Source organism: Sminthopsis crassicaudata, chromosome X (genome assembly GCF_048593235.1).
Source record: "Sminthopsis crassicaudata isolate SCR6 chromosome X, ASM4859323v1, whole genome shotgun sequence".
Taxonomy (NCBI): domain Eukaryota; kingdom Metazoa; phylum Chordata; class Mammalia; order Dasyuromorphia; family Dasyuridae; genus Sminthopsis; species Sminthopsis crassicaudata.
The window spans coordinates 8,286,911-8,314,674 of NC_133623.1; the positions used below are offsets into that span (position 1 = coordinate 8,286,911).

Sequence of the window (27,764 nt, forward strand, 5' to 3'; positions counted from 1 at the left end):
AGAAATTCGAAGACGATGGCAGCTGCTTCAGCAGTCGCTCAAAAAAAGACGACACCGGCGTCGACCCAGGCCCAAACCCCAGAAAAAGAAGAAGAGATGGCTGCGGAGATGGTGGCGCAGCCACCAAAAACAAAGGCAGCAGCAGCAAGAAGGTTCTCGGCCATCACCTCCCCTTCCTTTAGGGGAAAAGCACAACAGGCCCAGGCCCCCGCCGCCGATGCAGAGAAGGCCACGATGCCCAAGAAGCCGCAAACCACGGAGAGGGGCCGCCTGCCACCATTCCTTCAAGTTCCATGGAAAGTCGCAAACTTGTCAGTTCAGGGCATGCAGGCAGTGCCTGCTGAGCCAGAGGACATGAAGGCCAGAGAGATGGCAGCAGCGGTTGGGGAGGAAGCAGCGGAACCGCCAGTAGCACAGGTACCAGTCCGGTCACCGCTATCGCCAACCTCGCTAGCTGCACACACGCTGGCTTCGATCAGGATGATCCGCTACAGCCTCGTCACCAAGTCTCTGGGTGAGTGGCCCTGGCCTGAAGCATGTGGCCTACCCCCATCTAGAGGTTTCCACAAAGAGTCTAGGAAAAGCCTTCCTCCCCCCTCCTGAAGAGACCCTGGGCGGGGAGGGGCAGCCAGCCACTCTGATTGCTGGGAACTCCGACCCACTGACCAATAGCTACTAACCACGTTCCTCCCTCTCTCCCCTCCCCACGTCAGGAGAGGCCAGATCCAGGCTCTGGCAATTTCTGGGGCCCAAGTGCTTGGTCTGGCTGCCCCCCCCCAAAAAAAAAAAACGCTCTAAGATTTCTGGCAGGGTTCATGTGGGGAATTTCAAAATGACATTTTGGAAGCTATATATTGTTTTGAGTCTTTTGTAAATTGAATAGTACTGCGTTTTCCCACTTATGTGGAAGACCATTTTCAAAATTCTTTTTTAGAAGATTTTGATTTGAATTCTTCCCTCCCGCCTCCCTCCCATCCCTCCTCTCCAAGACAGCCAGCGATCTGATATAGATTATATATGCATAATTATGATAAAGCTGTTTCTATATTAATATGTTGAGAAAGAAGAATCAGAACAAAAGAGAATGTTTGTGAACTTAAAATAATGTCGTTGCATCTTAAATAGCATCCATAAGCTTTCAATGTTGCAGTTTTAAAAATGGCCACTACAAAGGGCCCTTGGCTCTGGAAACCATTGAAATGGCGAAAGCTTTCCTTCTCCAGAGGCCATTTTGAGCTGTTAGTGGTATAAAAGACACAGTTTTGATTGTTGTTGTTGTTTTCAGCCACTGTGGGGTTCTTTCTTTTTTTTTTTTTCTAATTTTAAATTTGATTTTATTGAAATTGGTTTTGTGTTGTGTATAACTTTGCTTTTCCTTTGTAGCACTCCTGGCATCCTAAGTACGGGATGTCAGTTCAAATACGAGGCTCTGTATGTGAGTCCATTATGTGATTATGGGTGGGGTCTTTTCTTTGAGCCTGGCTCTTCTCCTCCTAATACCACAGAGGTGGGTATGTGAGTATGGGTGGTTACGGCTTTTCTAACTAAAATATGTTATCCTATAATTCCAGCATTTTTTTTTTTCTTTAAGAACTCAAGGCCCACAAATCCAGAAACTATAAAGAGATAGATAGATACATACATACATAGATGGATAAATAGATATAGAGAGATAGGTATACATAGATAGATGGATAAATAGAAATAGATACATAGATGAATAGGTAGAGATAGATAAACAAATAAATATAGATATATGGAGAAATGTATAGATCTAAATAGATAGATAAATAAATAAACACATACATACAGATAGATGGATAAATATAAATATAAATTTATATAGATTATATAAATTATATAAATATATAATATATTATATATAATATTAATATATATAATATATAAATATTATACATAATATATATAAATATAATATAGATAAATGTGATATATAATATATTATATCTAATATATAAATATTAGATATAATATATATAATATGTTATATATAAATATTATATATAATATATAAATATTATATATAATATATATAAATATTATATATAATATATAAATATTATATATAATATATAAAAATATTATATGTAATATATATTATATGTATAATATATATTATATAATTATAATTTTTATATTTTTGTATTATGTATTGATTATAATATATAATTATATATAATAAATTATATAAATACATAATATATAATTATATAAATATAGATTAAATATAAATAAACACATACATACAGATAGATGGATAGAGATAGATAAATAGATATAGAAACGTGAATAAATGGATAAATACAGAGATACATGGATGGATAAGTATAGATAGATAAATATATACATATGGATAGTTAGATAAATAGATAAAGATACATAGATGGAAAGATGGATAGATGGATGGATGGATAAGTAAATGAATTTAGATCCAAGCAAAGCCAGTTACAGGCTTTTCTAACTAAAATATGTTATCCTATAATTCCAGCATTTTATTTTTTTCTTTAAGAACCCAAGGCCCACAAATCCAAAAACTATAAAGAGATAGATAGATACATACATGCATAGATGGATAAATAGATATAGAGAGATAGGTATACATAGATAGATGGATAAATAGAAATAGATATATAGATGAATAGGTAGAGATAGATAAACGAATAAATATAGATATATGGAGAAATGTATAGATCTAAATAGATGGATAAATAAATAAACACATACATACAGATAGATGGATAAATATAGATTTAAATATAAATATGAATTTATATAGATTATATAAATATATAATATATATTATATAATATATACAATATTTATATATTATATATTATATATAAACATTATATATAATATATAAATATTATATAGAATATATATAACATATTATATATAATTATAATTATTATATTATATATTAATTATAATATATGATTATGTATATATAATTAGATATAACATTATATATAATAAATTATATAAATATATAATATATAATTATATAAATATAGATTAAATATAAATAAACACATACATACAGATGGATAGAGATAGATAAATAGATATAGAAACATGAATAAATGGGTAAATATAGAGATAGATGAGTGGATAAGTATAGATAGATAACTATATGCATATGGATAGTTAGATAAATAGATAAAGATACATAGATGGAAAGATGGATAGATGGATGGATGGATAAGTAAATGAATTTAGATCCAAGCAAAGCCAGTTACAGGCTTTTCTAACTAAAATATGTTATCTTATAATTCCAACATTTTTTTTTCTTTAAGAACCCAAGGCCCACAAATCCAGAAACTATAAAGAGATAGATAGATACATACATGCATAGATGGATAAATAGATATAGAGAGATAGGTATACATAGATAGATGGATAAATAGAAATAGATACATAAATGAATACGTAGAGATAGATAAACGAATAAATATAGATATATGGAGAAATGTATAGATCTAAATAGATGGATAAATAAATAAATACATACATACAGATAGATAGATAAATAGAGATAGATGATACATAAGATAGAGATACATAAATAGATGGATAAATAAATAGATATAAATAGAGGGATAATAGAGAGATAGATGGGTGGATAAATATAGATAGATAAATATATACATATGGAGAGTTGGATAAATAGATAAAGATACATAGATAGATGGAAAGATGGATGGATGGATAAATAAATGAATTTAGATCCAAGCAAAGCCAATTACAGGCTTTTCTAAATAAAATATGTTATCTTATAATTCCAGCATTTTTTTTCTTTAAGAACCTAAGACCCACAAATCTAGAAACTATAAAGTTAGATACATATATACATTCATACATACATAGATGGATAAAGATATATATATATGTATATATATATATATATATATATATATATATATATACACAGAGAGAGAGAGAGAGAGAGAGAGAGAGAGAGAGAGAGAGAGAGACAGAGACAGAGAGAGATATACATAGATATATGGGTAGATAGAAATAGATAAATACATAGATGGATAAGTAGAGATAGATGAATAGAGATATATAAATAGAGAAATATATAGATATAGACGGATAAATAGATACAGATGGAGAGACAAATACATATAGATAGATGGATAGATATAGATTGATAGACGGATAAAGAGAAAAATAGATGGCTAAATAGATATAGATAGATGAATAAATGGATAAAGAGATAAATAGGTAGATGGCTAAATAGACATAGATAGATAAATATAAATAGATATAGATGCATGGATAAATAAATACATTCAGATCCAAGCAAAGCCAGTTACAGGCTTTTCTAACTCAAATATGTTATCCTAAGATTCCAGTTGTTTTTTTTTTTCCCTTTAAAAACCTGAGGCACAAAAAACCAGAAACAACAAATAAATGAATAAGTGCATAAGTAAATAAATAAATTTAGATCCAATCAGAGCCTCTGCATATAGAATGAAAAGATTAATGATCAAAGTTCTACATTTTAATAAACATGAGAAACAGGGGCTGCAACTGCCAAGTGAGCTAGGGCTTCCTGAAAGTGCTCTCAATTCATCCAAGTTACTTCATCTCAGAACTCTAAATGTCTAACCTATTTTATGGGAAGGTGATTTTCAGAAGTGGAAGCTGCGAAGTACAATTTAGTGGATCTTGGAAATTCTCTTCCTTGAAGTTGATTGTAATAAGACACTCTGGGAAAATGTTAGTGGAATCTTCTGCCTAAAAGTTAGATACAGAGTGAGGGTTAGAAACAGGAGGTTTTGCAGGGGTAAATGTTGAAAACTAGGTGTATGTTTTGAAAATAATAAGCTTTAAAAAAAAAGAAGAAGAGGGTCAAACATAAGGTTTTGCAAAGGTGAATGTCAAAAACTATTTTTGCATGTATTTGGAAAAATAAAATGCTATTTTTTTTTTCAAAAGAAAAGGAAAAACCTAGGTTTTTTTCTTGTTTTGTTTTATTTTAAAGGAAACTAGAAAGTTAAAAAAAAGGAAATGAAAGCAGTTGGACAGGATTAGAAAAAATATTAGATGGTGAAGCCTTTCTCCAAACTCCTAGAAAATATCTGCCTCTTCAGTTTTTAAAAAATGGGATTGGGCTTGAATTTACCTTAAAAGGATTATTTGGGAGGGGACAAAGGAAAGAACTCCAGGCAGGAAGAATAACATGTATAAAGTATGTGTGTGTGTGTGTATGTATAGCTATATATTTATAAAGTGCATGTATGTATACATGTGTGTATATTTATACACGTGTATATGTATTTATATATGTGTATGTGTGTATATGTATTTATATGTGTGTATGTATGTATGTATTTATATATATGTATGTATTTATATATGTGTATGTATGTGTATATGTATTTATGTGTATATGTGTTTATGTGTGCGTACGTATGTATATGTGTGTGTATTTTACATGAGAGCATGTGTATAAACTGAGGGGTGGAGGGAGGGAGAAAATTTGGAACTCAAAACCTTATAAAAATGAATGCTACAAGTTTTCTTGGCGTGTACTGAGAAAAACTAAAATAAAGAATAAAAAATAACATGTATGAAGTCTCAGAGAATAGAATTATGCCTGGTACCAACCTGACTGACTGAAACTCACTTGGAATAAGACAAAGAGTGTGAAGTGTCAGTATAGATGAGCTAAGTGGAGAACCCCGAATTTGGAAGCCAGAATTCCAAGTGAAACCTTCCCAGTGCTCTTTTCCTGTCTTCCTGCATGGATGACTCTGGACAAGTAAGCTAACCTCTCTGCTTGAAGTTCTGCAGTAGTAAAATGGGGACATTTGGATAGATGATGTGGAAGGTCTCTTCTAGCTCAAAATATTAGGGTCCTAAAATCCCTCAAAATGAAAATATGGACACTCAGATAATGGAGAACCTTGAATGCCGGGAAGAAAAATTTGATCTAGATATCACAGAGCCATTTGAGGGTCTCGAACAGCAGAACAGCATGACAAAAAGTCTAGTTTGGGAAGATTAAGGCCCAGGATTAAGGTGACAACCACCAGATGGGGGAGCCGGGGAAACAATCTGTTCCAGAGACATTTAGAAGGCTTATTTCCCTGTTACCAAGATTTCGGGGGAGGTGAAATATAGAGCTAAAGGTGAATTACAAGTGACCCAGAATTTTTAGTTCAGTTCTCAGTATTGATTCATAGGATAGCATGCTGCAAGGAGCCTTAAAGATCATCTAGGTTGACCACTTACTTCATTGCATTGTTTCTTTTCCTTTTATTTTATGGATGCTTTTGGTTTTCTGTACCAGCCATTTCCCCATGCCCCTGTCTTCCCTCCTCATAGAACCCTTCCTCATAAAGAAAAACTCAAGCAAAAGCAGCCATCCCAGGAACTACCTCTGCTGGATATGGGAGATTTCACAACTTTAATCCCCCACCTCTCTCCCAAGGAGAGGGAAGGCCAATGCATCCTCCATGCTCTGGAACCAAGGTTGCTCTTTGTATTTACTCTTGATTCTAATGGCTTTTTACTGTTAAATTCTATTTCTGTTTTGGTAGTCACTTTGTTCTCTGATCTTTGAACATTTCTTCCCAACTTTCCTCACAGGCTCCATTTCTCCCGACATGATAATATCCATTCTCTTCTTGTTCCACAGTTTGCTTATTCCTCTACCCAGGGTTATCCAGGCTCATTCCTCTATCCATGGATACCCATTTTATTTTCAGCTTTCTGTTAGTCCAAAAAGTATGAAAAGAAGCTCGCTCAACAACCTGCTTTTCTTTGTTGTTGAGGGCAGGCGCTTGTATGGGTAGATCATGGAGGGAATGGGAGATTTGTTTAAAAATCTGGTCATATTCCATGAACCCATTACTTTGGATAGACTGATTTTGCACGCAGAATTCTTGATGATTTTGCATGCAGAATTCTTGATGATTTTCCAGAAAGCTTGCCCTGATTCCTAGCTTCTCCCAGGGCATTGATGTGCCTGTGTCCTCACAGCTGCATTTTGCTGAGTGTGAAGTAGCTTTAAAGTGGATCTCTTGTTATTAATGGTTTGAAGCAGGTCATCATTTGGTTGATAACTTCCATTTCCTCTTCTCCAAACTTTTTGTTCCTATCCTTTGCCCACTGATCTACTAGGCAGCGGCTCATATAGTTGCGCCAAAGACCATGCAGACCACAAATATTAGGCTGCTACCAGAGATGCTGGATACAAAGATTTTTTTTTCATCCTCTACTACTCCTCTTGTTTTGATTTGCTAATGATAAAATCTTTGTAATTTTAGAAAATCTAAATACTTGCTTTGTTTTTTTGGTGATACTTTGGTTGATCCTGATTTTTTTTCCCCTAATGTCTCAACACATACACAGTTATGTATGTATATGTATGTATATGCAGACATATATACATATACTTACACCATTCGTATATGTATATACATATGCTTGTGTGTGTATGTATATATATGAAATAAATAAATACATACATACATATCTATATGTATGTATGTATGTATGTATGTATTTATTTATTTCATATGATTTTGAAATAACAAAATTTTGCACAGGGGTCCACTCAGTCAACAAGTTTGGTAAGTGAAAGCAAAAAAAGAGCTCTGAAAGAAGCAGCAAAAAAACAAGGGAGAAACCAAAGGTTTGTGCTGCCTGCCCATAGGAGCCCTTCTGAACTCCTAAACCCAGCCACATTCAACTCCAGTGCCAATGAGAAATCATCCCTCAATCTGCCCGCTTTGTAATTTGACTGCTAAATTCATCAGGTCCGAGGTCACTCGGGGAATCTCTTAGACGCTCAGCTCCTTAATAGCGGGGAATGTCTTGGTCTTGCCTCTGTGTTCTAGCCCAGACCCTAGCCCGCAGTGGGTGGTACACAGGCACTTTACACATGCTTGGTGACTAAGTGACTGACCCCATGACACAGTTCTGTGTTTCCTGTTATCTGAGGTGGGGAGTGAGAGTTTTTCTTCTCCTTCTGCCAGTTCTTCAATCTGAACACTCATCGCTTTATAATAAATATGTCACACTAGCCAAAAAAGGACCCAGTGTGGATTTTGGAGGATTCTAGAGTAGGGAAACCCCAGGGATTCCAAAGAAGATAGTCACTTTCCACCCTTCCCCTTTGAATCCAAAGCACTTCCAAGGTGAAAAATGTCCTCACCCACTTAACTCCAGGCACAATTGACACTTTAACTCAAGTGCTGGTGTCTGGACTCTAGAACAGCTGAGTCTGAGACCAGACCTGTCTTGCTGAGACAGTATTTAGGTATCAAGGAACAAAGATACGAGATTAACAGTGTTTGGGGACAGGTGAAATGCTTGATACCCTGTTTTTCTTTGTTGTTGGGGATGGGGCTTGTATGGGTAAATCATGGAGGGAATGGCAGACTTGTTTAAAAATCTGGTCATATCTGAGGCAGCTGGGTGGCGCAGTGGATAGAGCACCAGCCCTGAAGCCAGGAGGACCTGAGTTCAAATGTGACCTAAGACACTTAACACTTCCTGTGATCCCAGGCAAGTCACTTAACCCCAATTGCCTTAGCCAAAATAAATAAATAAATAAATAAATAAATAAATAAATAAATAAATAAATAAATAAATAAATAAATAAATAAATAGATAGATAGATAAATAAATAAATAAAAAGAAAAAAGAAAAGAAAAAAAAATCTGGTCATATCCCATGAACTCATTACTTTTACTGATCTGACAATCCTGGTTGTCTGGTCTAAGGAGGAGGCTCTCAGCAGACAGTATTACTAATATGAGTTGCAAGAACAACAATTTCTTTATCTTACAAAAAGAAAGTCAATCAAAACTTAATTACTGTCTTGTAGTTTATGTGACACTTCAGAGCAATAGACATTTATATATATATATATGTATATGTCATATATATATATATATATATATATATATATATAGCACAATATTTTTGCTGTGCTGTTTTTCAGACATGTCTGATTTTGTGACTCTGGGGTTTGCTTGGCAAAAATAATGGGAGTGATTTGTCAATTCTTTCTCCCATTTATTTTATAGATGAGGAAACTGAGGCACACAGGGTTAAGTGACTTGCTCAGGGTCACACAACTAGGAAGTGTCTGAGGTAGAAGTTGAACTCAGGAAGATAAATCTTCCTGACTCTAGGACTGCACTCTATCCACTGTGCCATCTAGCTGTCCATTATATAATACAATGACTGTAAAACTATAGAATTAATTACTATAAATTATAAGTGTGAATAGGATAAAGATCTGATTTCTTCAATGTAGAAATATCTCCCAACTAAAACAGTGTACAATCTATCTGTAATCTAGAAGCTGGGTCTTATGGAGTTACCTGAAATACATAAAAGCGAAATCACTTGCTCAGGATCACATCTAAAAAATTTCAGAGACAAAATATCAATGCAGGATTTACTTTGGAGTCTCAGGATCCAGATTCGTGTCCCATCTCTATGTGATCTTTCCAGTTCTAAATCGATGATCTTCAATTCTGACGAATGTGGCTCTCATCAGCAGTGAGGTGATTCAGGCCAGTTCCAAGGGTCTTGTGATGGAGAGAGCCATCTACACCTAGAGAGAGACCTATGGGAACTGAGTGTGGATCACAGCATAGCAATTTCACTTTTTTATTGTTGTTTTTTATCTTTTTCATTTTTTTTCCTTTTTGATCTCGTTTTTCTTGTGCAGCATGATAAATGTGGAAGTCTGTTTAGAAGAATTGTAATAGGTGTTTAACATATTGGATCGCTTGCTGTCTTGGGGAGGGGGAAAAGGGAGGTAGAAAAAGTTGGAACAAGATTTTACAAGGGTGAATGTTGACAACTCTCTTTGCATGAATTTTGAAAATGAAAAGCTATTACTAAAAAAATTTTTTTAAATCTATGATCTCAGTAAGTCAGCCAACAAACATCCATTAAATGTCTGCTATGTGTTGTGCTAAGTTCTGGATCTTCCTGATTCCAGGCTCAGTAGTCTATTCTTGATGGCACACTGCCTCTTATGAAAATCTAAGTCCTATCTCTGGAAGGTTTATTGGTATAGATGGAAAAGAGAGTGGGCTGGTCATGTGGCAAGAGCAAAGCACCTTAACGGCAACCTGTGAAATACAAATAAAAAAGCCCACCCAAAAAATCTTAAGGGAGGCCTGAAGCTCATTGGGTGGTTCCTTTGGGGAGAATGTATGATATAGAGGCAAAAAATGGCACGGGGTCAGGAAGCAGGGATGGATTGGAATCGGCCTTGAGACTGATGGAGGATTGGTTATGTTAAGGAGATTGCTGATACATGGTGCTACTGAGGCAGCGTCATTGGACTAATGATTTTCATACAGAAAGGTGGGAAGGAAAGAGAATCAGCCCCCCCCAAAAGGACAGATGTTGGTATTTTGAATTCTTTTAAAATGGGGCTTTTTATTTCTTGGAAATAAGGAATCCCTTGAATAGTCAGTCTGCTGAAGGCTGAGGAGCCCTGCTCAGAATGAGGTTTTTAAATATATTAACTAAATATATATAAAATTGATCACAAAAGAAATCAGTTATGCTGAAATACAACAATCCAATGATTTTTTTAAAGGCACGGATGCCTGGTAAAGCATCTTTGAGTAAATCAGTTCAGTCAGCACTTATTTTTTTTAAATAATAGCTTTTTATTTTCAAAACATGCACAATTTTCAACATTTACTCTTGCCAAACCTTGTGTTCTAAATTTTTTTCCCTCCTTTCCTTCTATTCCCTCCCCTAGAGGACAAGTAATCCAATATAGGTTAAACATGTGTAGTTCTATACCTAATTCTACATTTATCATGCTGCGTGAGGAAAATCAGATCAAAAAGGAAAAAAAAATGAGAAAACAACAAAAAAAAAGCAAGCAAAGAACAACAAAAAAAGTTGCAGATACTGTGTTGGATGTTCTGGATGGAGAGGGCTCTCTCCATCTCAAGTCCATTGGAATTGGTCAGACAGCATTTATTAACCACCTCCTTTGGGCCAGGGCTGACAATACAGATGATTCCCTTCTAAAGGAGCTTCTATTCTTTGGGGAGGAGACAGTATGTACATATGTGTGCATAACCTGCAAACGTGTGTGTATATATATGTGTGTGTGTGTGTATATATATATACATATACACACATATATATATACATATATATATATAATATATATACATATATTATATATATATATGTACACACACACACACACACACACACACACACACACACACACATACAATTATACACGAAACACTTCAGCTGGGTCTAGAGAATGGACATCCGGTATTCTCTCAAATGATGACTCAAAGGCCTCAAAGAGATATATAGGAAACACTTTTAACTGGATGGGAAAATTCTATTTTCTCGCTGGTGGCTTTCCATTTTGATCGTGTTTGTTGCACAATTGAATTCTGGGCCAGCTGAACAGCTAGTGATGAGTGTAGAAGAAGCACTACTCAAGCAAATTACATGAAAACTGGTTGATTTTTTTTTTTTTTTGCGCTAGGGATTTTACATTTAAAATATGAACTGTTTCCATGCGAGAGAGGGCATAAACCTCCCACGTCCAACCACAGGCCTTCATATAGTCACATATAAGTGTATACATGTGAGTGTGTGTTCATTGTGAAGTGCTAATGGTTCCTTTGTGTTCTCCAAAATAAGGAAGAGGGCTAGCATATGCAGTTACAAATGTCTAAATAACAAAATGATTCCTTAGGCATATAATGAAATAAGGGTACAGAACTATTGAGATCAGAGCCTTTGGAAGCTAGACTTATGGGACCATATTTCACAAGTTTTCTTGGCCCTGCCTTTCTGGAGCGACTTTTTTTCCAGATCTAGTAACATTAGCCATGAAGCATGTAGGCTTTTCACCAGATAATCCTCCCTCTCCCAAATAACCAGTCCCTCTTCTTTTTTTCCCCTCAAATACATTGATTTATTTCCTAATATGTCCCTTCCAACCCCCCTGCCCAAAATGTTTTTAAAGCACATAAGAACATTTTGGCCAAACCAGCCAAGGTGCTGCAACAATCTAATGTCATCCACACTAAGATGGAGGCTAGCTAAAGCAACCGCTGGCTTAGGAGAGCCCTCCCTTCAGGCCTGCTGCTGCTTTCACCCAGATTGCAAATTTAGGTGTAGTGACTGCTTAGGTGGGGAGCCCCATTCCAGGCCTGAGAGGCTCTGCTGCCACTCTCATCCTGATTTCCAACAGCACTTGGGTTTCCTTGCATCCCAAGCTGAGAAGCCAACTTGTTGCCATCACTTGGACTGCTGGTTTTCCTGCCTTCTATTTGAGTACTTCTCCCTCTGTGCCCAGCACTAACCTCTCAGCTGTCCCAGAATCCAACTGCACCACAAACATGCTAAAAACAGGAAGCTACCAGAGAGAAAATGGAACTTCTCCCAGCCAGTTAAAGCTGTTTCGATGCCCGGGGTTCTGTCCTGAAAACTCAGTTCGAAAGACACTTACAGGGCTGAGGAAAGAGTCACCTGAGAACTGAACCAGAAAGCAAAGATGGCCGGCAGAGGAGCCGGCCACTGTCCATCCTCCCGCTTGCTTATTTTACTTTCGATCGTATGACCGAGGCCAATGGTTGTTTGTGGAGAAGAGGCTCATGGTTCTAGAGCTAGGAGGAATTTTGAATGCTGGCCGGGGAAACTGATATCCAGGAACATTAAGGGACTGGCCCAGAGTCACACTTCCTGTGTGTCAACAGTAGGCCTGGAATCCCAGCCCCCGTGTCACACGGTCACCTTCCTTCCCATCAGAGGCGGCAGTGGGCCTCTCCTGCAGGCATCCAATGGTTTGCACTGTTTGTATTGTTGTTATTGGGGCTCCTGCCCTTTCTGACCCAGGGTATCGAGCAGAAAGCCAAAAGAAGGCTCAAGCCCGGTTGGTTGTTTGTTGCTTGCCTCATTGGGAGTAGGAGACAGGCCAGCTGGCACTGGTGCCCTCCCTGCCCTAGACCAACTGCGGGGAATTGCCAAAATGTCCGACTCATAGGAAAGGCATTTGCATCTGTTTGATGGGGAGCAGGACAGTTGGTCTTTGTATGAAAGTGGGTCTGCACCAGCTGGAGACAGTCTCCCTTTTCTGATGGGCACCCCTGCCACTGTTTCTCCTTTCTGCCAGCTTTTGGCCTAGGGGTAGCGGAAGGGGCCAGAAATGTACTGATCACTCACCTATCTCAGCACTCTCCTTGCAATCACTCCATGGGGCGATATCAGCCTCTCTTACAGGTGGGTAAACTGAGGTCCAGATAGATAAGATGATCTGATCAGCCGATGGGCCAGCCTGAGGCATCCATCCAGGGCACTGCCAGGCCCGCACTGCTTTTTCAGATGAAAAAGGAAAATAATTAAGGAGGGTGTAATTGGGTTCACTGGGTGGTGGGTTAATAGACTTAGAGCTAGAGTTCATTTAGTACAACTTGTTCATTTTATAGGGCAGCCCAGAGAGGTGCACCTAAGGGTAGTACGAGAGTCTGAGCACCCCCGCACCTTCTTGGATTCTGCATGTGGAAATAGGAGCCTCCCTGGCCTTAGGGGCACGGCAAGTCCTTCCCAGTCCCTAGCATCTAGGGGGGGGGCAGAGACTTTTTTTTTCTTTTTAAAGCTTTTTATTTCCAAAACATAAGCACGCAGATAATTTTTCAATATTGCCCCTTGCGTGACCTCAAGTTTCATATTTTCCCCTTCTTCCCCTCACCTCCTCCCCTAGATGGCAAGCAGTCCAATATATGTTAGACAGGTTAAATATATGTTAAATCCAATATGTATAAATATATTTATACAAATCTCTTGCTGCACAAGAAAAATCAGATCAAAAAGGAAAGAAAATGAGAAAGAAAACCAAAAGCAAGCGAATAACAACAAAAAGTGAGAATGTCATATTATGATCCACATTCAGTTCCCAGAATCCTCAGAGAGACTTTTCTGGAAGGAAGGGGAGAGTTTTTTTCATGGTGTCCAAAAGGATATCTCATAAGGGACACTCCCCCCAATAGAGTGGAGATTCAAGAGTTGAAATGGGCCAGAGAGGGTGGAATCCAGTATCTGGGCAAAAGGGAAAGGGCCAGGAAGTGTGGGTAACAATGGAAAGAACAGGACTTTCTAAGAGGCTCCAAACCATGGTTTTGATTGCCAAGGGTCCGATAGAGCAGGGGTCTCACAAGAGATACTCAGGATGTGCTCAGTGAAGGCAGATTCACCAATGTTTGGCAACATCATGAGATCGTAAGGACATCTGAGGTTCTGGTCCAAACTCTTCGTCTTATAGACCAGGCCTCTGAGGTTTACTACTCAAGGGGACACAGTTGGTAAGAGCTGGTATCAAGTGGCAAGTCCTCTTACTCCTCATCCAATATCTCAAATCTTTCAGGGTGAGGGGAAAGCCAGATACCTGGGGGTCCAAGCAAAATTGTTCCACAGCACACGACGGCCTTGCTTTCCACGCTTCTTCCCAGAACCCTCAGCAGCCTCTGCCTCTCCTCAGGGGCCTAGCTCGTGGTCTCTTGTTCTCTTCACTGGATGGTCCAGTGTGGCGTTACCTGGTGAAATCCAGGATAAGAGTCTTTACCTCCACTTGGGGTATTTGTCTCAAAAAGGGCCTCTTGAAGAGAAACTCGTCAACACCCAAGGTAATTAATTTTTATTGGTGGAACCGTAGGCCTGCAATAGGGATGGAAAGTGAGGGTAAATGGGGTTGGGGAGATGGAAGACAGCAGGATGCCCCAAGACCAGGCCCTGTGGGGACTCCTGCACTGCTGCCCACTGACATAAAGTGGAGTCAGCTGGTGAACATCTGACTGTGTGCTTTAGAGGAACTCAGGGCTCTGGACTACTTCTCTTCTCCCCCCCCCCATCACAGCTTCAATAACCTTTATGTCCATACTGCTTCTCTTGAGGTACAAGCCTGTTTAAGCCAAGTGCCATCAATTGGTCCAACAGCCTTCCTTTAATGATTTTTTTTAACCAGTAGAATAACATTTGTGGTTCTTTGGGACTTTCAAAGTGTCCCCCACCCTCATTCTGGAAGCAGGATCAGTGGGGACTGGCCTAGCTCTTACCCATGTTGATGTTTCCCTTTCTAGATGATATAGAAGCCCAACAGAAGAAGGAGAATGAGAACCAAGAACAGAGCAATCGGAGAATCGTTTTGTACACCAGAAAGGAAAAACCCAAGCAGGAGAATGGAGATTTCGATGGTTAGCCTCACAATTGTTATTTTATGATACTCACTAGCTCAACTTAGTGAGCTGTGAAAGCAATCTGACTTCAGGTGGCCTTCCCCTTCCCTCCAAGCTCGGACCAAGGGTCCGAGGGCTTAGTTTATTAGTCTCCAGGATGATTGTTGATCTAGTCACCCCTCTTGGGGGAAATACAAAACGCAGCCATGTCTGCTGGGCTTGTCATCCCGATCACAGGGGTTGTTGGCCCTGATCTGAACCATGGTTTGGGGCCTGTTTGGGCCCCTTTGGCCAGTCCAACTTAATGGAGCAGGCATCCTTTCCTCCCACAGTATTGCTGAACAGGCCGACTGCCTGTTGTGGGGCAAACCCGAAAGAAGCTTTGAAAAATGCTTGTGTTCTTTGTAGGGAGTTGCTGCTTAGGCCCAGGCCCAGCCCCACTGAGCAGCTGGCCATGAACCTTTCATGGGCACTACCTGAGTAGCCCTATGGGGGAGCACTGGTTTCAGAAACCACTCAGCACTCTGGACAGGTCAGAAAGTACCTGAGGCTTTGGGCCAGAGAATCGCCTCCCTGAGGGTCAAAGTTAGAATCTCTCTGAGAGTCAATGTTAGAATCTCTCAGCAGCTGCTTCCCTCACATTTTCCAAGTCACCCAAAAGGAATCTGCTTAAAGAGGGGCAGAAGACATGGGACAAAAGCCCAAAGTTGAGCAAAGGTGATTTCAGAACCCACTGGAAATCCTAAACAGCTTTTCTTGCTCACTTGAAGACAAATGTATGATGGGGAAAATTATTCTGCTGATTCAGCTCAAACATGTTTCTTTGGCCTGAAATAGTCATGTAACTCTTCCCAAAGTGGTTTTGTTCCCTTTGGTGATCTGCAGGAAGCCCTGAATTCAAATTCCAAAGGGGAAAATGTAGTCTCAGATGAAAAGTTGCAGAAAAGGGGTCAATCTGCATTGGGAGGTGGGGGTCCCTGCGCTAGAAGATCCCAGATTTCCCTTCCTCCTCTCTCTTTCCCTTCCCCTCCCTTTTCCTTCCCCTCTTCCACCAGCTTTCCCTTCCCTCTCCCTCCTCCTTCCCCTCTTCTACTATCTTTCCCTTTCCCCTCCCTCCTCCTTCCCCTCTTCCAGCACCTTTCCCAGCCCTCTCCCTGTTTCTTCCTCATCCCAGCCTGTTTCCCTTCTCCTTCCCCGCTCCTTGTTTTTTCACCATCTTTCCCTGCCCCCTCCCTGTTTCTTCCTCATCCCAGCTTGTCTCCCTTCTCCCTCCCTGCTCCTGTTTTTCCACCATCTTTCCCTTCCCCCTCCCTCCTCATTCCCTTTTCCCACCATCTTTTCCCTGCCCTCTCCCTTCCTCTTCCTCATCCCAGCCTGTTTCCTTTCCCCTTCCCCACTCCTTCTGTTTTTCCACCATCTTTCCCCACCCCCTCCCTGTTTCTTCCTCATCCCAGTCTGTTTTCCTTCCCCCTCCCTCTTCCTTCCCCTCTTCCACCATCTTTCCCTGCCCCCTCCCTGTTTCTTCCTCATCCCAGGTTTTCTTCCTTCTCCCTCCCTGCTCCTGTTTTTCCACCATCTTTCCCTTCCCCCTCCCTCCTCATTCCCTTTTCCCACCATCTTTTCCCTGCCCCCTCCCTTCCTCTTCTTCATCCCAGCCTGTTTCCCTTCCCCCTCCCTCCTCATTCCCTTTTCCCACCTTCTTTCCTGCCCCCTCCCTTCTCCTTCCTCATCCCAGCCTATTTCCCTTCCCCTTCCCAGCTCCTTCTGTTTTTCCACCATCTTTCCCTGGCCCCTCCCTGTTTCTTCCTCATCCCAGCTTGTCTCCCTTCTCCCTCCCTGCTCCTTCTGTTTTTCCACCATCTTTCCCTTCCCCCTCCCTCTTCCTTCCCCTCTTCCAGCATCTTTCCCAGCCCTCTCCCTGTTTCTTCCTCATCCCAGCCTGTCTTCCTTCCCCCTCCTTCTTCCTTCCCCTCCTCCACCATCTTTCCCTGCCCCCTCTCTGCTTCTTTCCCAAACCGTCCTATCTCCCTTCCCCCTCCCTCCTTATTCTCTTTTTCCACCATCTTTCCCTTCCCCCCTTTTCTTTCCCCTCTTCCACCATCTTTCCCTTTCTCCTCCCTCCTCTTCCCCATCCCACCCTATGTCTATTCCTCCTCCCTCCTCTTCCCCATGGCACCTTCTCTTTCCCCTCCCTGCTCCTTCCCCCTCCTGCCCTGTGTCCCTTCCTCATCCCTGTTTTGCCTTCCCCCCCCATGTCCCTTCTCCTTACCTCCTCTTCCCCTCCCAGCCAGTGCCCCTTACCTATCCCATGTTCCCTTCCCCCCCTCCTTCCTCCCAGCCTGTCTCCCTCCCCCCTCCCTTCCCCTTCCCCATCCCACTTTCCCTCCCCCCTCCCTCCCATCCCCTCCCTCCCTGTCCCTGTCCCTCTCCCTCTCTTCCCCCCTCCCTGCTCCTTTCCCCTCCCAGCCCGTGCCCCTTTCCCCTCCCTGCCCCTTCCCCGCCCCAGTCCCACCGCGCCCCCTCCCCCGCCCATCGATCTGCAGCCCTCCAATTGTGTGTGTAACTGAGTGCAGGGGAGGGCCCCGAGTGGCCGGCGCGGGCGCGCGCGTCCCCTGGCGCTTTGTATTGCCCTCGCCCCAGCCCCGCGTCGCTCCCCTCCAAATTGGCCGTCTCTAGGAGACGGCATCTATTTTAAGCAGGTGCCTGGCGTCCTATTTCTGGTCCAGCATGTCAGGAAGGCAGCCGTCCTCCCTGGGCACAGTATGTCAGCCTGCCTTCCATTGGCAGAAAGGCTAGGAGCCCTCCATTGCAGTCGCTTTCAGCAGGACATTAGTGGGCAGCTCTCCTGCCCAGCAGCAGTGTGAGCGCGAGCAGAGGGCTGCTGGGAAGGATTCGCTGGGAAGGCAGATTAGCCCTCTTGCCAAGCCCAGTGTATGACTTCCGGAGCTCGGGAGCGTTAGCAGACCCTGCTGGGAGCCGCTCTGCCTTAGCGCCTGATCCATACAGTCGGGCATTATGTTCCTAGGACCCCCGCGCCTGAGGAAGTGGTTCGGCCGCCAGAACAATTACAGGAGGACCATTCAGAATACGTTCAAGCCGAGGGCATCCTACCCTTCCTTCACCCGCCGGATCCCGTACGACGCGAACAATGCGGCCGCCGAGGTAAAGCCCCGATCGATATTTGGCGACTCGGATCGCCTCGCGGACGGGCACGATTTATTCCTAGATGGCCCCCCTCCCCCACCCCGGCCGGGGCACGGCCGGCCCCGACTGATTTTAATTAGAACCCCCTCCCCCCCTTTTTTTTGGCGTGGGGAAATTTTCCCTTCGATGCCCGGGCTCCTCTAAAATAGGGACGGGGAGCCTGGCGAGATGCTGCTCTTTTGACGGGGCCATCCAGAGCCATTTTGGGTTGCGTATTGCCATATTGGCTCAGGTCTTGTGGCGCCGTTAAAAACCATTTGGGCAGACGCCTCGGGGCGACGGAGAATTCGATTGCACGTTTGGCCCTGCTGCCCTGGGGCAACAGGTGTCAGCGATTTCAGAGGGATAGACGGCTGGGCGGCCCTTGGAAACCCCCCCCCCCCTAACGCCATAGTGGGAGCCCACCTGCCCCTCCCCCCGGGAAGAATACACAGGGAGGCAGCGCCTTGCCAATTTCAAAGTGCGTGGCAGCCCAGAACCGGGCCTGCCCCGACCGCCAACATCCCAGAGGATGCTGCTCATCACCGTGATGACCGCGGCGATGAAGATGCCTAATATTCGCACGACGCAGCGACATTTGCAAAGCCATCTACCTGTATGATGTCATTTTGCTCTCCCCCGAGGGGCTCGGCCCTCATTTGGAGGCTGCTAGTCCAGGGGTCCCCTTGGGCCCTCCCCCCTCCCCCCCCAAGCCTTTGCCACTTTGGAACAAAACCGTTTCCTCCCGGTGGGGTGAGATTAATCTCTCTGCAGCTGCCCCCCAGGGCCGCTCCCGGGCCCGCCCTCTCCTGGGAGGGTGCCCGACCAAATTCATTCATTCATTTCTTTCCTACCTGGCGGCCCTTTGGCTGCCTGCTGATAGATTAAAAAAATATATTTTTTTTTTCCAGTTAGTGGTTCTCTGATAATGCACATTTCTGAGCTTTAAAAAAAAAAAAATAGGACTCCAAGCAAATACGTTGAATTGCAGCAATGGCAGGAAGATTGAGCATCATTGTTGCACCAAAAAAAAAAAAAAAAAAAAAAAAAAAAAAAAAAAAAAAAAAAAAAAAAAGGCAACAACAACAAACAAACCTGAAGGAGTGCTTAACGTTAACAGTAATTTTTTTTTCAGTGTAACAGATTACCTTGATGTTTTGTCAAGATGTTTTCCCCCTGAAAATCAGAACAGATTTGATCAATGACGTGGGGGGCTTTGGGACTCGGCAGAGGAGCTTGGGAACATGGACATCCGCAAACCTTAAAGTGACATCTAAATGCTATTATTATTACTACTACTAGTACTACTACAGCCATATTGTTTTGGGCTGGCCAAGTTCCCTCCTGATTTTCTCCTCCTTGAGAAACCTCTCAGGACCTGAAAACAACCCTCCCGAGTGGCATTCCCACTCATTCACATAGGAGTCAGTTTCTCCTCCCTCTCTATTTTTCATTTTGCTAAAATTTGATCTGCATAGTGCTCAAGCACCGGATACATTTTTTTTTTCATCTTTGTTCTAAAAAAAAAAATTGAATTCGGTGGATTTGTCCCTTCTGTATCATCACTAGCACAGAGGCACCAGGGCCTTGGGGAGCCAAATGGCCATGTAAAATCATGGGGAGGGGGTTATTTAAATTGTTTTGTCAAATGGCGTTTCCTTCCAGGACAATGACAACATCGAGACAACCATTAGGCAGTTCAGGAACTACAACAACCGGCCTGAGAGATTTGGAAGACAGCTGATGTTTGGACCAATAAGAAAATCAGTGGTAAATGATACAAGAAGGTAAGGATAGAATTGGGTAAGATTGCAAAAGCCTTCTCCATATTACCTTAGTGACAGCTGGATTTTGGCAGCTCCATGACCACAAGATGCTTCTTTTGGTCACTGAGAAGACCAGAAACAGCATAATGTTGAGAGAGAGAGAGAGGAACCAGCGTAGCATCTGGAACCCTTGGGTTCTCAGATCTTGTCTCAAGCAGGGCCGCGTCATGGTACATCTCAGTGAGTCAAGCAGCATTTTGAAGGTAGAAGCTAATTGTCTCGTAACCATTAGCAACCACTGCTTCTCCCCAGGCTTCAGCTGACAGCTCTAGAAGCCTCTGAAGATCCTCAGGTCTGATGGAGCCGTATTTGCAAATGGAAGTTTCCACTATGAAAAAAAATCATAGACTCCATTCAAAAGAAATCTTTTCTATATTATTCTATATTATACTCTATACTAGAGTAGCTGAAGATGCTGGGGAGGGAGACGGGGAGACACTAGAGCAATTTATTCACAACAGCCACATTTTCCCCTCTTTTCTATCATGAATATAGCAGCTATATTAAGGGATTAAGGCTATTATAGAATGTAAGCCACTTCTTAGATGTAGCTATGCTTTTGCAAAAAATTCCAGTTGCTTCTATAAACTGTCTCTCTGTCTTTTGTCTGTCTCTGTCAGCTAGAAAGAGGAGAGGGCCAGATTTTTTTATTCCTCTTAACAGCTGAGCAAATTGTGTCCAATTTGAAAATAGTCTTTTTGCCTTGGGATCCCTCATAACATTTTTGAGCGTCTTCCCTCTATGTATAGATTCCTATTTTATTTTCTATGGTAGTTATTTGTATAGGTCTCTTCTTTTATTGACTAAAATATAAGCTCCTCAAAGGCAGGAAGAGTCTGAAGTTGATTTTTGATCCTTTCCAGCAAGATGGCAGCAGGCTTCAGACATAGTAGGTACTTAAATATTGATCATTCTAGTTGGGCCTTGAAAAGTAGAAGGGTTGTCAAAAAAATGTTATAATTATAAAATAAAATAAAAATTAAAAAAAAAAAAAAAAAAAAAAAAGAAAGAAAAGAAAAGTAGAAGGGTGTGCCCCAGCCCACTGCAGGCCTTGGCTATGGTTTCATTATTAAACCCTCTCTTATGATCCCCCTGGACCAATTGCTGGCTTTGGAGCTAATGTTTGGAGCTGCCTTCCTTGCTTTGCCATTTGGGCACTGTCCCACTCTCCTCCCCCTTCGCAGCCCCTTGGGCTGTTGCCTGGTTTCCTGGACATGCTCCTGCCTTAGCCCAAAGGCCTGCCTCTAAGAACTGAAAAAATGGTCCAGATAATTTAGCTCCTCCTACTTCCTTCAAAGGAAAAAAAAAACATTTAGAAAGACCAAACAATTTGATAAAATTGAAATTTTGGTCTGAATTTCCTAACTGATGTCTATTGCCTATGAATGTGAAATGGTCTGATTTGCCTTTCCCTCCTCCCCATTCTTTTTTGTCCTTTTGATCTGTTCTGGGAGTCAAGAGAGCTGGGTTCAAATTTTGGCCGTGTGGATTTGATCAAAAGATCCAGCTCAGTTTCCTCATTTATGAAGTCAGAGGGTTGAAGATGACCCTCCTGCCCCCATCTGGCTGGAACATTGTACAATTCCACGATGGTATAGCTGAATACCATTTGTTTGATTAAAAAATTGCTTCAATATTTGTTTGATTAAAAAATTGCTTCAACATTTAAGGATCTATCCATTTTCAGTGTGGGTACTCCTCCTGATGGATATCATGGGTTTTCTTTAACTTAATATCTCAGGGCTTCTTTTTGGTGTCATGGATGCCGTGCTGCACATCTGCAGAAGTCTACACACTCCTTTTCAGAATCAGGTGTTTAAATGCACTTTAAGAATTGTGGATGGGGCAGCTGGGTGGCGCAGTGGATGGGGCAGCTGGGTGGCGCAGTGGATAGAGCACCAGCCCTTTAGTCAGGAAGACCTGAGTTCACACAGTCCTAGCTGTGTGATCCTGGGCAAGTCACTTAACCCCAACTGTCTCAGCAAAAACAAACAAACAAACAAACAAATAAAGGAAGTGCAGGTAAGTAAAAGGTCATCCCTCTATGGCCAAGCTGGTACCAGGTTTCTCTGAGCTTGGCTTGCCTGGGTGTTGAGCTTTAGGCATACGGCCTCCTCACTGTCAGCCCTTTCCACCTTGACCAAGCCCAACAACCAGACCCAGTGGGTGTGGCTGCAGCCTTGGAGAGCCCAGGCTCACCTTGGTGCCCGGAACGAGGATTTGGGGAAGACTTTGAGGGAGGGTTAATGACTAAACATTTCTGGAGAACTTTTGGGGACCTCAAGGGAAAGGAAGGTCTTATGTGTGCAGGGACTTGGCAGCTGACTCTCCTCAATCTGATGAGTTTGGGTATGGAGCTTTGAGGGTGTTTCCCTTGGAAGTCCCCAAATGCTCACAAATAATACATCAAGTGTAAAATCCCACCACCTTCCTGGGTCAGGGTCCCCAAACAAAATACTAGCTACTTCAGGCCCAATTCCCACCAGCAATGAAGGACAAAGCAGGGTACTGAGTCACTGCCCAGTGAGAGGCACCAGCCCCCACTACTATCACTGAGCCAATGTGGACTTTCCAAGAGAGTCAGAAAAACATTGACCACTGATGGTAGCTCTTATCTAGGTCTCTCTCTCCCCTCTCCTTTCCTCCACCACGTTCCCTCTAGAATACTAGCTTCCCAAACACAAACCTAGAAAACCCTAGCAAGTATCACCATCATCCTTCCAGAGTATCTGAATTGATATATGATCCAAGCCTGGGAATGAGTCCCTTGGAGAAACTCCAGCTCAGACAGGCCACGGGGCCTGGGACATCTCTGATCCACTGGGTCCCTTTGCAAACAGGGGACCTCTGGATGATTGTCAAAACGGTCAGCTCCGCGGCACCGCCACCCGGATCCTTCACTGCCCTTCCCGCCCCCTTTTTGTTTTCTCAGTTCATCGGAGGGATCCAGCTCCGTCGTCTTTGGGGAGTCCTTGGCCACCAGGTAGGAGTTTCGTTTCTGGCCGCTCAGCAGCTTCATCCCTTCTCGTTCATTCATTCGTAGTTGAGTCTGCATGCTGCCATTGGTGTTGAGTGCTGGGTTCAGTCTGCTTGTTGGGAAAACTTGATTTCTTTGAACAAAAACGTTCCAAGTTAGGTTTCCTTAGACTTCATGATAAACACTAAGTCTTCATGCCTCCACTGAGGTTGTTGTTGTTTGTCCTTCGAGAGGCCCGGGTCATCGGGGAAGCGATGCCATGACATGTAAGTATATGGGATTTCAGGGAGGGAGGGCGGGCTGTGCGAGGGCACCTGCCTCACTTTCCCTTCTGGAGCATCTGGATCCAATGTCTAGATCGAGATGACTGAAGACTGCCCCGATGAAATGGGAGACTTTGGCCCTAACAGATCTCAGTTTGCCTGAGGCTGCACCCATTCATCGAGTAAGGCTAGGGTGCCATTGAGACAAAGGATCTTCTCTCTCACCTAGTCCCCAAACAAAAATCTAAATAAATAATTAAGCAAATGAATCCATGAGAGGGAAGGGAATGAATCTGGCTGAAGCACAAATAATTGCTACTTGCTTTCAATCGGAGTTGATCCGGACCCAAACGATGACCAAATGGGGCTTGGCCTGGGACTTCTTGGTGGCCAGTTAGAATTAGATCGGTTTGGGTTGAATGCCTGGTCCTTAAGAAAGAGACCTAGTTGCTAAACCCCAAGATATCCTGGGAGCCGCCTTTGTACCCCCACATTTGCTCCCGGGGGCCTCTGGCTTTTGAGGTCATACTTTAAATCTCCTGGGCAAACTCTGAAAGCTTCCATCCTAAAGAACTCATCACAAAGTCATAATTTCATGTCCTACGAGACGGCTGTGTTTAATATTAATATCGAGTCTTATGTACCGCACAGAACAATGAAGCAGAAGAAGCAGAGAGACAACAGGGTGAACCAGAACCGGGGGGTGAGTCTCCATCATTTTCATTTCACAAGTCACGGTCAGGGTTATATTTTACAGGTTGTTTTGGCTCTGGTGGGCTGGCTTTCTTCAAGTAGCCAATTTCATCATTTACTTTTTGAGCTGGTTACTACTTCCATAAGATCTGTTTCCCAGCATTGATATGGAAAGGAACCCCGCCCTCCCCCCCCAAAAAAAATCTGAGTTCTGCTCCCTGCTAGCTGTGTGGTCTTTTTTTTTTTTTCTAATTCCCCCTGAGGCAATTGGGGTTAAGTGACTTGCTCAGGGTCACACAGCTAGGAAGTGGTAAGTATCTGAGGTCAAATTTGAACTTAGGTCCTCCAGACTTCAGGGCTGGTGCTCTACCCACTGCGCCACCTAGCTGACCCTGGCTGTGTGATCTTAAACAGATCTCATCTGTAAATAAGAGGACCCGACTAGCTTCCACCTCAATAGTTCCTGCCAGTTCTCAGTCTGGGATACCAATATCAGTGTGCATCTCAAAACAGCAAATGTCTTTTCTTATCCTGTGTGGATTTGCCTCCAGACAGTCCCTTCTCCACCACAGCCCTGTGTTACTCGATTAATGGGCAGTAAAATGGAGAAGAGAATAACTGAGACCCATTTAGGTCCAGAACACCATGTCTCAATTAGCCCTAGGTGCAAGACTAGGGGTGCTGAGGCACCGAGTCTCAGGTTCAAGTTCTGTAGTAATTTTCTAATCTCGAGAGCTAGCTGACCTCAGATGGACTGGGCCCCCTCCTTCACTGGAGGGCACAGGAGCCCCACCTGCCAGGGATGTTGTAGGAGTTCTGGGCAGCTCCAGATTGGCCGAGATGGCTTTGGAGGCCCCTTCTGACTCCAAAGTCTAACCTTTCCTTCAGATACCACCACCTCCACCACCGCACAAGATGCGGGCAGCCGAGGGGAAATCTCCGAACAAGAACAGGTGACTATATACCGGGATGAGGTTCGTCCATCTCATTGGTGGGGGTGGGCGGGGCTGGGTCTGCACTAACTGTCTGTAGGTACAATTTTTCTGGCAGGTATCAAGTCCAGCTCAGGCCTGGGTCAATCCTGACAGTATCTGTTGCCAACCCTCAAATAAGCATCAGTAGACAGTAAGTAACATTTATTACCTTTTGTGGTTCAGCCACTCTGTGTGTGTGTGTGTGTGTGTGTGTGTGTGTGTGTGTGTGTGTGTGTGTGTTTTAAATAGGTAGCCACCTTCATTTACCCTCTACCCCCCTCCTTCTTTTGGATTTTCATGGAGTTGTAGATTCGGGGGCACCTCGGGGGATTCATTCGAGTCCATTTTCTCCACTTTAGTGAATGTTGATGCTCAAAATGGCCCTTCCCCATCCCTCCCCTTATTCCTCCAGCTTCCTTTAGATAAGGGTGGAAGGAAGGGGAAGACAGCTCCATGATAAACTCTAGCCCTTTTGATCTGGTAGAGGAAACAAGGGGACCTGAAAAAGGCCTATGGAAAACCCGTCTTTCTTTCCTGGTGCAGATATTCACCCCCCACTGCAGAAGTGACCCAGCTGCTGGAGTTTAGGGGGAATGTAATGTTTAGTGGGCCCAGATTGGTGAATTAGCCTCTTAGATACCTAGAACCAAAAGGAACCTTCAAGATAGGCTGATCCAAGCCCTTCGGTTTCCAGAGGAAAGTTTGGGCCTGAGAGGGGAAGAGCTGTACCTCAGGCTAGGGCCGGAGGAGGCAGCACTGATTTAGTGCATGCCGAGTTTCAGCTACAGCTTTCCACGTGTATTTTTAATTCACAGATTCAAGCGTACCGATGGCGAAACTTCATTTCTGAAAGATAAATGGGGCGCTCCCAAACATGAGAAGTTCCAGCCCAGAGGGATCTCCCTGAGATACAATTTCCGAGCCGTTGCCAATCAGGTATGACACACATGAATACCCACAGAAATCGCATGAGGCGCCAAGTAAAAATCCCACCCTGCTTTCAGGCTGAACTTGGATTATACAAGGTCTACTTGTACCAAATTCTAGAGCAGAACTTCAATTAACCAGAACCTCCAATGAACTCAACTTTTGCCTTGTATTTCACTTTTCTGAGGAGCTCCCAACAAGATGTGGCGTTCAAGTGCAAAGCATTGTGTGATTCTCAACTGAAGTGTTTAACACAAGGGTTTGTGGGTTCGGCCTTTGTGGCCTTTGCATTGAATATGAAATAAATGCATTTTATATGCATTTAATTTAATTTCAGGACCTAGGTGAAGAAAGGTGGAAGGATGAGCTCATTTGATCCTCACGATAGATAATCCCTATTTTCCAAATGAGGAGATTGAGGAGAAGTGACTTGTCTGGGGTCACACCACTAAGTCAGCATCTGAGGTGAAATTTGAACTCGGGGCTTCTTGACTCTAGGCTCTGCACTCTGCATCCTGGCAGCCCGGAACAGCCATGGAGATCCCAGCGAGTCTCAGGAGTGGTTCAGATAGTTGATGGAGTTTGAGAAGCAAAGAGACCACTGATCTCTGAGACTGTTGGGGAAGGCCTCAAGTATGAACTGAACTTTGAAGAAACAGCAGTAGATTGGTGGGGGACAAAAGAAACCCGAGTGCAGAGGATAGCAGAGGTGTTTGAGGGACCGCTTTAGCTGGAAGGGAGGCTCCTTGATGGGGTGCAGTGTAGGATATAGGCTTAGGCACTTTGGGGCCAAAGATAAAGAATTTAGACTTGAACCTGGGGAGCCATGGTAAGTTCTTGAGGGAATGGAAGAACGTGATGTGTGTGTGTGGATTGCCAATGTTCCCAGAATCCCCTGCTTCCTTTTAAATGCTTCAGTGGCCAAGTTCTGTGGGCACTGGGGGACTGTTTCCAACTGCTAAATCACAATGACTAATGGAAGACATTTTTCTTTCTCTTCTGCAGACTAAAATGACCCTCAACGAGCGATTCTCTGGCCTGAAGATCATCAAAGGGAATTTCACTGTTACCAAATCTGGGAGCAGAACCGTCACACTGCCTTAAATGTTACGATAATACAGAGTTGTCAGTAGTTGCTTCGTACACTTTTTTGCCAGAGATAGTGATTTTCCTTCCAATAGTTTGCTAACATAGACTTTCCGCTTTCCAGAAAACTTCTTATGCTACAGCTTCAGTAATCCATCACAGTCAAGTGTATTCATAAATCATAAGAAAAAAAAAATCTCTGTGAACTCTCTTCATATTCCTTTATGAGAAAATTTGTCAGGTGAGACAGGAAACAGAAGGGGTCAAACACCTTGATGGTTTCTGACGGTAGCACAATCGTTTTTTGCTCTTGGAGCAGTCGAGGGCTTGTTCACTCTGAGTTCACTTGTTCATTGCAACTAAGAAATCCATTTCAGATTCTGCTCCATCAGTAGAATAAGCTAGTGCCCATAGCCTTGTGAAAACACTCATTAAGTTCAGCCAAACTTGCTATTTCCAGTGTGACATCTTGGACAAACCATCAGGCATTTCTTTTGACGTTAAGTGTTATTGAACCTTAACATAGCTTTGTGATGATGTAGAGATAATCAGTTCTAAGATTGAGTGTGATGCTATGTGTATACAACGTAAATAAAGACTTTGCAAATCAA

The 27,764-nt window shown here is 42.7% G+C and overlaps 1 protein-coding gene and 1 long non-coding RNA gene across 5 annotated transcripts; one reads left to right on the forward strand and one right to left on the reverse strand.

Annotated features, from left to right (window-relative positions):
* Window positions 1–27,764, forward strand: LOC141549118 (uncharacterized). 4 transcript variants are annotated; one of them, XM_074278451.1, is made up of 11 exons: window positions 1–514; window positions 15,129–15,242; window positions 18,250–18,386; window positions 20,073–20,194; window positions 23,166–23,216; window positions 23,444–23,476; window positions 24,125–24,176; window positions 25,055–25,119; window positions 25,199–25,291; window positions 25,956–26,076; window positions 27,073–27,764. In XM_074278451.1, exons 1-11 carry the CDS (start codon window positions 16–18, stop codon window positions 27,169–27,171), a joined length of 1,386 nt encoding a protein of 461 aa, XP_074134552.1. In that variant the 5' UTR covers window positions 1–15; the 3' UTR covers window positions 27,172–27,764. The 4 variants fall into 4 exon arrangements, with proteins under 4 accessions (XP_074134552.1, XP_074134553.1, XP_074134555.1 ...); XM_074278452.1 differs by having other exon boundaries at window positions 25,217–25,291; XM_074278454.1 differs by lacking the exon at window positions 23,444–23,476.
* Window positions 8,996–14,699, reverse strand: LOC141548986 (uncharacterized). The gene is made up of 3 exons (XR_012484216.1): window positions 14,438–14,699; window positions 13,219–13,365; window positions 8,996–9,604 (listed from the first exon to the last, which is right to left on the reverse strand). It is a non-coding gene; the product is annotated as an uncharacterized LOC141548986 (long non-coding RNA).